Genomic DNA, 13,044 nt, shown 5'->3' with positions numbered 1-13,044 from the left:
GCAAACACCTGGCTCCCACAGCCAGGTATTCATCTTGCGATAATTAATTTGTCCCATAACGAGCCTAGCTGATAGGATGGTAAAGGCAGGACTGGCTACAGGAGACTGGGAGCAGCAATGAGAATTCCTCCAATAAATTTGCCTAGAGAAAAAAACCCCAAACCATGGAGAGAGAGACTGACACTTCATTTCTGCCTGGAAAGAAAAGCAGGGATTTTTGCCTGGGGCTTTTTCATTTGCTTTCGCTCAGTGCTTCATCCCAAGCACTAAACTGCCCTTTCCTCCGCTTTTTTGCTCAAGTCTCTCACTCCCCGCCGGGATTTCTCCGGGCTGTGCGTACCGGGAGCGCCCCCGATGAGAAGCCGCGTGGGGCCCCCACGAAGCGAGGTGCCTCCCCAGCGGGTCACCACGGCAGCCGGGACTAGCGACAGCCTACCGGCATTCCGGCGAGGCCACGGTAGCACCGGGAGAGGCAGCCCCCTCCCCGCTCCGACGGCGCGGGCACCGCGGCCTCAGCGCCTGGTGCCCGCGGGAGGGAGGGACCGACCACCACAGCCCCCCATTCCCCCTCGTCCCTCCGGTGGCCGCCGGCGGGGCCGCCGCGCTGCCCCGCCTGACGGCGCAGGACACCGAGGAAGGGCCGGGGGAGAAGGAAGCCTCGCCGCCAGGCTCGCAGCTGGAGCCGCAGCTCCGGGGGCTCCGCGGCAGCCCGCGCCCGGCGCCGCCGGCCCCTCCGCCCCGGGGCCCGCGCCCGGTGCCCTGCTCACCTCCATGGAGACGCGCCAGCCCTGCATGGCGCTGAAGCCGAAGTGGAGCGGGCGCGGCCCGAGCCCAGCGCCGTCCCCCGAGCTCTTCACCGTATTGGGCTGCGACAAGTAGGCGCCCATGGCGCCGCGGCGGCCTCCGCCGGCGGACCACGGCCCGCGGCGCGGCGGCCCTGCGCGGAGGGGCGGCGGCGGCGGGGGCGGCGGCCGGGCCGCGCGCGACCGGACCGTAGCGGGCGGCGGCGGGCGCGGGCGGCCCAGCGCGGGCGGCGAGGCAGCGAGGGCGGCGGAACCACCCACCAACGGGCCGCCGAGCGGAAGTCGCGCGGCCGGAAGCGCGGGCTATAGAGTCGCCACGGGGGGGGACGGCGCTCAAGCTCGCGCGGCAGCGGCACAGGGGCCGGAAGCGCCTACCATAGAGAGGAGCGGCCGGCGGCTAGCGCGGCGCAGGGGGGCCAGGAGCGCGCTCCGCTCGGCGCCTTCGGGCCCGCGGGGCTCGGCCGCCGCCCCCCGCTGCCCCCCCCCAGGGCTGTCAGCGGCGCACGGGCCCAGCCCGGGACTGCCCGGCACGGCCCGCCTCTGGCTGCGAGCTGCGCTGCAGCTCCCTCCGTCCCCCGGCCGCGGGCACCCCCGGGCGGGCCGAGCCGCACTCGGGGGGCTGCGGCAGCCCTTCGGAGGCCAGCTCGCCCTGCCGCCCCGGGGTGACGGAGAGGGTGGCTGCCCCCGACAGCTGCGCTTCGAGCATGCTCATCATATGGCGGGAAGGGGGGAACAGGGTACTCGGGACCGGCGGTACCACCGCCTGCCTGTGGCGTGGGGCGGCTCCGCGCCCGCCCGCCCGGCGGAGACACACCTCTCCCACCCCAGCGAGGGGCCCGGCGCGCCCCCCCCCACGCACCGTCTAGAAACTCCGCCCCGCCCACCGACCAATCAGCAGAGGCTGACGGCCCCTCTCTCGGGCTCTCATTGGCTATCGCACGGGGCCAAGCCGCCCCGCCCTTCCCGCCCCACTTCACGGCGTTTCACGCAGGGAGGGCGCGGGCGCCCCCTATGGTGTTATATACCCCGGAGCTCCGCCCACCGGCCAATTCGTGAAGGCTGACGGCACGCTCCTGGGCTCTGATTGGCCGCCGGGCGGGTTGCCCCGCCCTAGACGGCGCGTTACGCAGCGCGGCAGTTGGTGGCGGCCCGTCGGCGGAGTAGCGACGCGCTTGGGACCGGGAGGTGCCGGGCGAGCCCGGTAAGTATGCGGCACCCCCTGTTCCCTGCGCTTCCCCCCAACCCCGCTCCCCCGTCCCTATGCTGTCCTCTGCTGTGGGCCGGAACCGGCTCGGTCGGGCGCCGCCAACAGGCCCGGGGTGCGGCCGCGGCTGACAGGCCCAGCGGGCGCGGCCCGGTCCGGCCCGGCCCGCCGGGCCTGGTGTGGCCTGGTCTCATAGCCGCCTCGCCTCGCCTCACGGCCCGCGCCTCTGGCCCGCAGGTTTTGTGACCGCAGCATGTCGGAGGGTGAGTCCAAGCAGGTGCCGAGCGGCGGCTCCGACTCAAAGCCCGAGTCCGCGTCGTCTGGCCCGGGAATGACTTCGGTGTCTGCGCCGGTGACTTCCGCGGCGCCCCCGGAGGAGGAGGAGGAGGAGGAGAGCGAGGACGAGTCCGAGATCCTCGAGGAGTCGCCCTGCGGCCGCTGGCAAAAGAGGCGCGAGGAGGTCAGTGCCGGGGGCCGGTTCCCAGGGCCGGACGCTGGGATGCGCGGGGAAGCCCCGAGCGAGCCGGGCGGGGCGCGGGACCTGGGCGGCCTCTTGTCCCGCCCCGCTGGCTGTCCTCCTTCCACCTGTCCCCGGGTCGGCCCGGACCCCAGTGGCAAGGGTCCGTCAAGCTCCTCGGGCGGCAGGGAGGTGGATGGCCTTTCTCGAGCTGCGGGGCCGTCTGTCCTCGGGCTTGGGCACGTCGAGGCCAGAGCGCAGCGTGCTTTTTTCCCTGCACATTCGTTGTGCTGCAGGCTCTTCTGTACGGGTGGTGTCAGGGCCCGCTGTTGGTGCGGTGCTGAGTGGGGAGCGTCTCCAGCACTCCTCGTTTTGCAGATCTTTTGCTCTGGGAATAGGGAAGAGCAGTGACTAGACAGGAGTGTGAAGTGAACAGTACCTGCTATGGAGGCAGCCAGTTACCTGGTCTCATCGGCTTTTGAATTATGCTTTGGTTTTGGTTTGCTTTGAAGTCTTCAATTAGGGTAAAGCATAGCCAGTTCATGCAGACTTGTTTCTTGGCTTGTCCTATTCGCATCCACTTCTCAGTGCGTGTATCAGTGTTGTCCTGTGTGAAGATGCAAGTAGATCAGATCTTACTGTTCTGGACCTCTCCCTCCTTCCGCTCTTTGCTGTGGTCTGTTTATCTTATCGGGGGCTGTCTCCACAAACTGGTTTCTGCTTCATGTTGGCTCAGTGAAACCTGCTCTGGCTGGGCAAGCTGTATAGCTGTGGTAGTTGCTGAAAGACAGAAAATGTTCACTCCAGTGCTGCGGCACAAGTGCTGATATAGCTTTTCTCAGCCAAGTCAGGGCTGAGCCTAGAGGTTCTTCTGCTTTATCCATTATTGTAGACACAGTAGTTCAAACTAGGGTGGTGGTGAAAGACTCATTTATTTTGATGTAAATTTGGAGGGCAAAGTAAGGTCAAGGATTCCCTGCAGCTCCTTATGTTTGTTTGCTGGAAAGCTGTCTTGGTTTTGTTAACGTAAGCCAAATCCTAGCATGGTGTAGTAAAAATGTGCCTTTTCTGGTGAAGCTGTACTGTTTGGGTTGCAATGGGGAAGGTATCTGTATGAAGTGTTAATTCTATCCTCCACAATATATTCCTTACAATAACCTGAAGTGCTTTTTCCTGTGAGCTGTGCTGAACTGGCACATGTTGGGGAACAAAGCTGATGTTCAGTTTGTGTATTATGTGTCAATATGTTTTATTTAATACTGATCATTTTGACACAGAAAGATAAATTTCCTTCCAGGCTTTTCTGTACTTTCCTACATAAAAAGTAAAGCTTTTTATACTAGGGTCTAGTATTTTCTTTGGATTTTAGTTTTCCCATCTGCAGCCAAATTAAGGCCCAAACACAAGAAGCTCCTTAAAATTTTGGAATGGCTAAAATACTGTCTTCTGGCTTGAGAACGAGAGTGGCTGGTTGGTTTGAAGGCAAGCTGCCTCTGTATGCTAGACATATGAGCTCTGTTCCACCTTACAGATAGAGGAATGACTGTTGAAGGCCACAAAACAAATTGTTGACTGACCTGGGGTAAACTCAGGGCCTCTGATTCTAGAGCCTTCATCTGTCAAGGTTGCACCGCCTCCCCGCAGGAACTGCTGATTCGGTGTCTGACTGATACCGGCTGCAGTTGCCCGTGCGTGGGCCTTATGTTTCATGTGTGTATGAAAAACACATGCTTGTAGTGATCATGCAGTGAAATTCTGTTTTGTCTCTTAATTTTGCATGTAAATTTGTGTCTTGATTAGACTCAAGCTTGTGGAGTGGCATTCATTCACTTTACCTGTATTACATCATACTCTTTTTACTGTCTTCAGCTTTTGGACTGATCTGTTCCTTGGAGTAAACTCTCCCACTGCTGATGTTCCAGCATGAAATTTATTTTGGAACAACAGCTTTACCTTCTGAGCATCCTAGCATACTAGAGTAAAATGTCTCCTGTGCCAGCGGTGTCCCAGTACAGGGCTGCTAGTGTGAGGGCTCAATCGACTCTGGTTATTCCGGTTGGTGCAGCCATGTGGACAGGCTCTTACTCGCTACCCCTCGGCAGAGAGGAGGCCTTACGCCATGGAAAAGGGACGTGCCGCTCGGTGATGCAATCCTGATTCTTTATCTCAGCAGTAGCTTCTTGGGATGCCGAATTAGGCAGCCACCTTGGAAGCAACATAACGCGATAATCTGGGGAGAAAAGAGCATGTGTGATTGCAGGCAGAGTAAGATTGTATGTGCTGCGTGTGGTCTGGTGTTCCTTGGATGCTACGTTCTTTACCGCTTGCTTTGAGTTGCGTACTTGGATGTATGTTTGGAAATGTAGTAACCTCACTTTATTATTTTTTTTATTTCACTACTTTTTAATAGCTACAGACTCTTTGTAATCGAGTTCCTCGAACAGAGGTGGCATTGCGCAGGGGCTGTGCAGAGAGGGGTCCCACGAGTCCGAGGGAGCAGGCTGCCCTGGTGAACGGGAAGGGTGTAAGTGCTCAGGCTATTTACCGTAAAGGAGCAGATTTCAGCAGAATAAGCCGCAGCGATGCGAGAGCACGTCTGCCTGTCGCCGGTGCCTCCGCGGCGGCTTCTGGGTACAAAACCAGAACGGTAGGGTTGCAGGGCGGCCCAGGGGCCTGCGGCGGCTGTGCCAGTCCCGCTGCTTGCCCACTGCCGGCTCCGCGGCGCTCAGGCGCGTTTCTCCGCCGGGGGGAAGCCGTCCTCACGCCCTCCCGAGCACCCCGGCGCAGGCGCGCCCGCCGCCAGCGCCACCGGGGCTGGGGAAGGCCGCGGGACGGGCACCGGCCGGGCCGGGACGCGGCAGGCGGGGCGGCTCCGCGAAGGACGGCTGCTCTCGCCAATGGCAGGGAGCGGGAAGCGTTTCATCACCAGCGCCAGCTCCCGTAGGCTGCTCGCCTCCCTGGCCGCGCCCAGCGACGCCCTCTCCCTCGTCCCGGCGGCGGCTCCCCCGGTGTTCGGCTCCCGGCGCTGGCCCCGGGGAAGGGGGCCCCCTCTGTTGCGGGGCTTCTGCCCGCATCTCCCGTCGCTGGCTCCGTCTTTGTTCCGCTGCAGTCACCCGAGTCACAGGGGAGCTCAGCAGCCCTGGCCGATGGCTGGGTTCTCAGGCACACAGGGTGCTCGCTAGCGCATCAGGCTCAGGGTGCTCGGTTTGTGTCCAGAGTAAGTTAGCAAGTCAGCAGAGGCTGTCTGGGGAGGCGGGGGGAGGAAAAAAGTTTTGGTTGTTAATGCAGTCGAGTTGGCAGGATTGTGAATTACTCGGTCATATTTTAGCTACAGCAGCCTAGGATAAACTATATTGACTAATATAACTTAAAATATATTGGTTCACAAGGGGAAAATAATGCCGGGCACAAGTATAAACTGGGAGAGGAGTGGCTAGAGAGCAGCCCTGCAGAAAGGGACCTGGCAGTGCTGGTCGGCAGCAGCGCAACAGGAGCCGGCAGTGTGCCCTGGCAGCCCAGAGGGCAAACCGCACACAGCGTGAGTAGCGGGCCAAGAAAGGGGATCGTCCGGCTGTCTTCAGCACTGGTGCGGCCTCACCTCGAGTACTGTGTGCAGTGCTGGGCCCCACCATTTGAGAAGGATGTTCACGTCCTCGAACGCCTCCAAGAGGAGGGCAACGACGCTGGTGATGGGGCTGGAAGGCATGTCCCCTGAGGAGCGGCCGAGGACTCTGGGTTGCTCTGGTTTGGAGAGAAGGAGGCTGAGGGGCGACCCCTCTGCAGTTTCCTGAGGAGGGGACGTGGAGAGGGAGGTGCTGAGCTCTTCTACCTGGGATCCAGGGACAGGACGCCTGGGAATGGTTCAAAGCTGCATTGGGGGAGGTTCAGACTTGATGTGAGGAAGCATTTCTTTGCTGAGAGGGTGTTTAAACCCTGGAACAGGCTTCCTGGAGAGTTGGTCAATGCCCCAAGCCTGTCAGGGTTGAAGAGGCATTTGGGCAATGCCCTTAACAACGTGCTTTAACTTTTGGTCAGCCCTGAAGCGGTCAGGCAGTTGGGCCAGATGATCCTTGTAGGTCCCTGCCAGCTGAACTAGTCTATATTCTACTCTATTCCTGCTTAAACTAAGAAAGGGTTATGTTGAGTTCATTGATGGTAAATTTTCGTAGAGGCAGGGAACTTCTGTAGTGCAAAGTGTGTAATTGTTGTGAAAGTTCAGAGTAGTCATTTAATTTTAAAAGCTGCTGTGAAATTTTTAACTAAGAACCTATTTTAACTAGATAACGCTTACCTTCCCCAAAGTTGGCTGGTTTGTGGAATGTTTAATGAATAGTGCATGTGGTCATGCTTTGATATACCTGAAGGGTGAAGTTGCTGCCGGATTGAGATGGCTAAGAGGGGAGAGAGTAAATGTAGCTTGTCCCATAGGATACTTATTTTCTGTTGGTTGAACAATTTACACAAGAGAAGACTTGGTATCACTCTGCTCTTTCCTGCACTGTATAACCAACCTGGGCATTTTCAGGCATCTCTCTCCTGTCCTTAAGCACCACAGGGACCGTGACAATCTGCTTTCTCATGCTGCCGCTGCTGCGTATACTTTGCAATCGTGGGTCTCCTGGTGTGTTGCAAACTGTATTGCTTTCCTGCCTGAGCTGAATCCCTCTATGCATTGTATCCACACATCTGGTTGCTCTCCTAACATATACAAAGGTGAGGCTTTAGCCTCTGCAAGGAGCTGAAGATAAACTTTTAGCAGGGGAATCTTGTCTCGTGGCAGAGAGACATAGAAAAAGGACCCACAGCATGAAGTTAGGGGAGTCACAGGAGGGAGAGACTGAGGCTGACAGGCTCTCCAAGCTTGTGCTTGCCTTGGTCCCTTTTGGCTTTTCTGCCTGACAAAACCCTCTTTTTCTGCTGTCCCCTTGTGACACCCCATTTTCTTCTTTCAGTCAGCATGCATGCGTAATTTATTTTTCTTGGGTTGTCCAAGTATCTTCAGAATTATCTGCTATGCCTCCTAGGAATAGAAACTTCTTAATAGAGATGGATTGCAGCGGCACACTTGCGGTTCATTTTTAGACTCCTGCTACTGGCTGGTATTAAACCTGAAACTGAGAGCTCGGACTCAGTGTCTGCTGTCCCTGAGAGCTACACCTATCAAGCAGAAAAGTGGCCTCAATATAGTTGTAGGAAAACTTGTGCTCTGCTGCAGCAGAATCTTTTTTCATTTTCAACCCAGTAAATCTGTTAGTGGGAGAGACTTAACCATTCACAGACTTAGATGGTCCTGTAGTTTGTCATGTGTTTAATAGCTGTCTATTGACTGGATTTCTTTCTATACCTTTTCTGGATAGGAAAACACTGTGTGATGGTATAAGCTAAGACTTTATTGTAAATACTTTGTTGACATCTTTGTAACATGCTTAGTAAATAACCCCTTTAGTGCTATTGAGTGAATCTGTATCATATTGTGGATATGGGAACAAGCAGGTTCCCAGTTTGGTAACGTGTGTGAGCATGTCTGTCATGGTTAAGAGAGAGAAAAGGGCCGAGCAGACTTGGGTATGCTAGGCTTTCTCTTCTGCGGGCTCCTTGTGAGGTATAGTCAGTTGTGGTACAGCTCTTGCCGAGTGCTGCTTCGTTCCCTGACACACAAGACTGCAAGGATGTGAAGCCTGGCACTTAAAGGAGAAAAGAGAGATAATGGGAGAAAGAGTACCAGTCTCTGCGTAAATACCTTTGCCCTTTCTCTGAGGATATGTCAGGCTGCTCAAGTTTAGCGGGAGAACCTTGTAAAATTCGTGTAGTCCTGCTTGCATTCAGTCCCTTGACTGGAAACTTGGACTCGCTCAGTCCTGTGTGGATGGCATACACGGGGGTTGTACTTCTTTCCTACAGATTCCAAAATCTTGGGGCTGATTTCTGGGGTGGCTGAAAGGTGATGTTTGAGTTCTTGCTAGCCATCAACGATCTCCCTTGAGAAAGAAATGACCTTGTAGTTGTCTGGTTGTTGTTCTTTGCTTGAGGTATTACTAACTTTTTTGCGAGCTCAGCTGCTGGAGCACTTTCCATGTTATACCCCCACTTCAGTGGCTGCTGAGATTGAGAGGTTTGTTTTTGCCTCGTCCCTGGAGACAAATCTCTTGTATATAAGTGTGTCTGTGCCTACAGTGATTGCTACATTGATTAATTCTTGTTTTCCTATCTAGTATTTTCCACTGTTGGGTAAACTAGATGAAAGGTGCAGCTCTTCATAGCTTCCTTTACTGTGGCGTGCAGGCTAAGATAGGATGTTGAAGTTCCATGTGGACCTGGGTATCAGGTCAGGTGCAGAACTTGAGGAGCAGTATTTGAGGCAGTATGCCTGGGGGTATATCTGAGTTCAGTGTTCAGTCTTGCTATTCTTCATTGTATACAGTTGCTGGCAGTTCAGAAATTTAGTATATTCAGCACCATTGCCATTGGTTTGCTTCTCTTTTTCTTATGAAAGACCTTGCAGTCATTTGGCTAGGTGGTTCCCAGCTGTTCAGGGAGCCCTTAATGGCTAGGTGGCTGGATGTTACAGCTGAATTTTAGTGCTCAAGCTAACAGATGCTCTTGATACATGCTAGTGCTATCAAATGTTAAGGAAGGAGCTGTGGTTTATGAGAAGCTGAACCCAGAAAGACATGAAATGAAATGCTGGGTCTACTGCATCTTTATTTCACCTCTCTGTTGTCTTTTCACTCCTAGTGGGAGTCTTAATTTCTCATATCATTTTTCATCTGGAGCTGGTTGATGACTTTTGCACCTCTGGATTTACATTTCTTCAAGGAGACAGAGTACAGGATTCTTGGAGAGAAAATGCCAGTAGACTGGGTGTTTGGATTCTGTGATACTTGAGTCTGATTTCTTAGCTGCTGTTGTGACTGGAAAGAAGCTTGCTGAGGTAGTAAAAGATAAGCGCCAGTCTTTCTTTTCCTATCACACATCTGAGTGTCTGTGTGTGGGAAAGTGAGGCATTGTTCCTTGGAAGGGTGGCATTTGAGATGCTCTGAGCTTTGGATTCTGCTGCCAGAGAGAGGATGGGTTGCAGAGATTCTCAAAGCAAACTAGTGCTAGGAGGGCTGCCAGCTTTTTGACAGGCTTTGGCAGTGGACCTGTTTTTTTCCAGTTGGTGGAGAAAATTAATGCCATGCTGTAGTTTTTATGATTTTACTTGACCATTGGGAAGATACTCAAAAGAGGGAGTATGTGCAGCCTTTTAACATTTTTATCGGCTCATCTGGCGGCTTCCTGGAAGGAATGAACCCTTGAGATGTGCTTGAATGAGATGAGGGGCACTGCAGGATGTAGACGGAATTGAGCCTTTGTCTTGGGCCTGTTGTCTACAGACCCATTATGTTCTTGCTTATTGACTGTAACAGACAGCTGGCAGCTTGCTTAGTGCCGCCCCAGCCAGCATCGCTTCTCAGCCTTTGTGCTGCTTCAGTGGGGGAGCAGGTGCAGCCAGGACAGCTGCCTGCTGCTTTTCTAGCTTTCCTGGGTGGTTAGAGGTGCTAGTTATGCTCCAGCTGCCTGTGACTGAGGGATAGGGTTTGCTCTGTGTTCTTTACAGAGCTGTTCTAAAAAATAGCATGGTCCATGCAGCTTTCTACCAGCACCAGAGCCTTCCCCTTGTCAGACCTCTGTCTCTTTAGACCTGCATGGGGAGGCCCAGGGGAGCAATCCCAATATTGTGGTTGCTGCTGTCTGTTTGGTGGGGGTCATATGTTACAGTGAGGCTTAAGCTTGGGAAGAAACTTACTGCTGGGCCAGTGGAGGGGAGAGGCTGCTTGCTGCCTCTGGTTCCAGGTCCTGCCTGCAGTGAGGCTGCATAGCAAATCTGGATAGACAGAGACGCTGTAAAAGCATGGCCAGCCAGAAATAAATAGGTTAGCACAAATGGGAGGGAGCATGGAGCTTTTCCAAGCATCCCATGTTAACATGGGTGACATGAATAGCTGTATCCTGTTTCTAAGGATCAGTGCTCAGGGAAAGTCCCATTTTGTGGATGTCTCTAATACCTGTTTCCCAGGCTCTCTGTCTCTGCAAAATCTGGCCCTAAGACCTCTTGTCCTAACTTTCTGGCTAGTCTGGCTTGAAGTTCACTAGCAGATCTGTGTGCTTGTGTGTGCACATACACAGAGACTAAGGAGCACAGTTGCACAGAAAATAGTTTGGAAAATAATTTAATAAAATGATAGTTCAGGCGACGGTGACCAGACGCAGGACTTGGCTAGCAACTCATCTTGATCCTTCTTTTTCCACGCTTTTGGCCCTTCCCTTGAACATCCCATGAATATTGTACGCAAATACTCTTGTTCGATCCCAAAATTGCCTGTCTCCGACATCCTATTGTAAGGCCTGTATTCGTGTATGCAACGTGTCCACTTGGCGTAATACTGCTGCAGGGGTTTCTCCTGTTGAATTGCCTACAGTGGGTTTTCCTTATAGGGACAATGACTTATTTGCTCACCTTTGCGGCCTTGGGAGTCCTTAGTTCAGTGTTTCATCCATCATGGATTAGGCTGTCTGGGTTCCCTGCCCTGTTGTGGTTCTTCTGATCACTGACGTGGTTCTTGCTTCTACCTTGAATAGCCCTTACCCAGATATCTTTCCACAGTAGTTCGATGAAACTTTTTTTGCCTGTTAGTTCAGGCAGACTTCTGCAGCTCTGCCTGGAGTTGAGTGAACAACTCTTAAAATGCAGAAGGTGGAATAATACAACTTCTAAAACTGTGATTACAGCAGTAGCAAGAATGAAGAGAAAATGTCTAATTAAAATACTCCCATTCTGGATAGAAAATTAATGTCTTGTGAATATGTGGAATTCTGCTCTAGCTTTTTCATGTTTAGGTGGCAGAGCCAGAGCTTCTGCTGTTAAACCACCAAATAAGAAAGTGAACAGGAGAAGAATGGGAAAAAGACTAAGATGTTTGCTGTGACACATTCTCACGATAATCAGGAGTTGAGGAAATTTGAGCCAGGTAGTGTATTTGGACTATTGTATTTAGTAGTTACAAATGCACACGTTTCAGATAGCTAGTTTAATCTCAACTTGCAGTCATTTTAACTTCTGACATATATCCCATGGTAGTCAGCTTTACAGTTTAATTTATTTATATATATATATATGTCAGGATCAAGTGCTTCCTCATCGTTCTCTTTAAAATACGATGTTTGATCACTTCCTTGGCTGCTTTCTCGCTCTTGTATTATCAGAAATGTGAAATAATTACTTTCTATTTGTATTCTGTGTGCCATGAGTGATTTTTACAAGCCCATTTGTACTTACAGCAGTATACCATTTTTAATGGCTTTTTCTATTCCTTTCCTTGTAATTCCTAATATTGATGTTTTAACACCTCCTAAGACCAAGTGATGCTTTTCAGAGTTATCTGCAGTGATTTGAAGATCTCTCTACCAAGTGAAAGTATCTCAGAATAACAGGATGGGCTAGTGCAGAATGAAAGTAGCTAACTTGGAGTTTATCCTGTCTGTTTTTTCCCCTCTTCCTGGTGTTTTGCGTTACTGGCACTCATCTGAGCTTACTAGCCCAGGGCTCAGTACTGAGAGCTTCCCGAACCTCCCAGTCAGTTTTATTTCTAACTGTTCTCAGGGATATGAACTATCTGTGGTACGTCTTTGGTGTCGTATGTTTGATGAGGGTTTTGGTTAACAGTACAGGGGTGATAATAGTGTAGTAAATATAGAGGTACTGGTGAGTTACCGTAACCTTCCTGATGGACTTCTATCTGAATGGTTTTTTATTTGGAGGATATTGGGTTTTCTTCCCCACTCCCTTATTTATTTTGCTGTGCTGTTTCTGTTTCCCTTTGGCAGTTAGGGATGGGACATTCATCGCCTCTGCCTGCTTCCCTAGTTCAGCTTGGTAAGATTGAACTCTCTCTGACTCCATTGGATTGCTCATTTGTTTTGAAGCACTGAATGAAACCAAGCATTTGTCCCTTTGGGCTCCTAGTAGACAACTTACATGTTTGTTTCTGTTATCCATTAAATGGATGGGAAGGATGCATGTATCCCTTGTGGGATAGCAAGAGCAGTGCTTTTTCTGTTCAGAGCAAATTGACTCTTGTCATACTTACAGGTTTTTTTAAGTTGCTAGTCTACTGACTGGAGAGTTATCTGACAGGAATTTTTAGTGAAGCCTGTCCCTCAGTATGTTGTTTAGCCAGAACTGTCAAAATGCTTTTGGAGAGGCTGGACTGGCCACGGGGCTACAGTCTGCATGACAGTGGTATGATTCAAAACTCACTGCTTTTCTACAGAACAGTTGTCATTCTTGCTGACAGGGTGGAACAGGGCTCTGTGAACAGTGACCTGGCTCTGAGCTGTGCTCTGCCCTTTGCAGTCCAGCTGTGTGGGCCAGCATGGGGCAGGAATCTCTGGGAGGTGGCAGGGACACCGTCTATATGTGCTTAAAAAGTATGTCTCGTTTTGACTTGTTTCTCAAGAGGGCATCTCCTGAGCTGTTGCATTGGTGAAATTACAAGTGAGGGCAAGCTCCAACTCATGGAAGGCTTTTAACTCTGTAT

The 13,044-nt window shown here is 52.5% G+C and overlaps 2 protein-coding genes across 3 annotated transcripts in view; one reads left to right on the top strand and one right to left on the bottom strand.

The window, feature by feature from the left end:
- PPM1G (protein phosphatase, Mg2+/Mn2+ dependent 1G) overlaps window positions 1-1,065 on the bottom strand; it is a 28,090-nt gene extending 27,025 nt beyond the window's left edge. Inside the window, exon 1 of the mRNA XM_069805325.1 lies at window positions 768-1,065. Within this exon, the coding sequence (XP_069661426.1) occupies window positions 768-887 (120 nt within the window). The 5' untranslated portion in view covers window positions 888-1,065. The remainder of the gene's footprint in view (window positions 1-767) is intronic.
- Window positions 1,066-1,887: 822 nt separating this feature from the next.
- NRBP1 (nuclear receptor binding protein 1) overlaps window positions 1,888-13,044 on the top strand; it is a 42,439-nt gene continuing 31,282 nt past the window's right edge. For both annotated transcript variants that reach the window (XM_069805327.1, XM_069805326.1), the window contains exons 1-2: window positions 1,888-2,004; window positions 2,245-2,467. In XM_069805327.1, the coding sequence (XP_069661428.1) occupies window positions 2,261-2,467 (207 nt within the window). In that variant the 5' untranslated portion in view covers window positions 1,888-2,004; window positions 2,245-2,260. The remainder of the gene's footprint in view (window positions 2,005-2,244; window positions 2,468-13,044) is intronic.

This window comes from Haliaeetus albicilla, chromosome 18 (assembly GCF_947461875.1).
Source record: "Haliaeetus albicilla chromosome 18, bHalAlb1.1, whole genome shotgun sequence".
Taxonomy (NCBI): Eukaryota; Metazoa; Chordata; class Aves; order Accipitriformes; family Accipitridae; genus Haliaeetus; species Haliaeetus albicilla.
The sequence above is the reverse complement of the archived record's forward strand: the minus strand, read 5'-3'. Positions and strand labels throughout refer to the sequence as shown.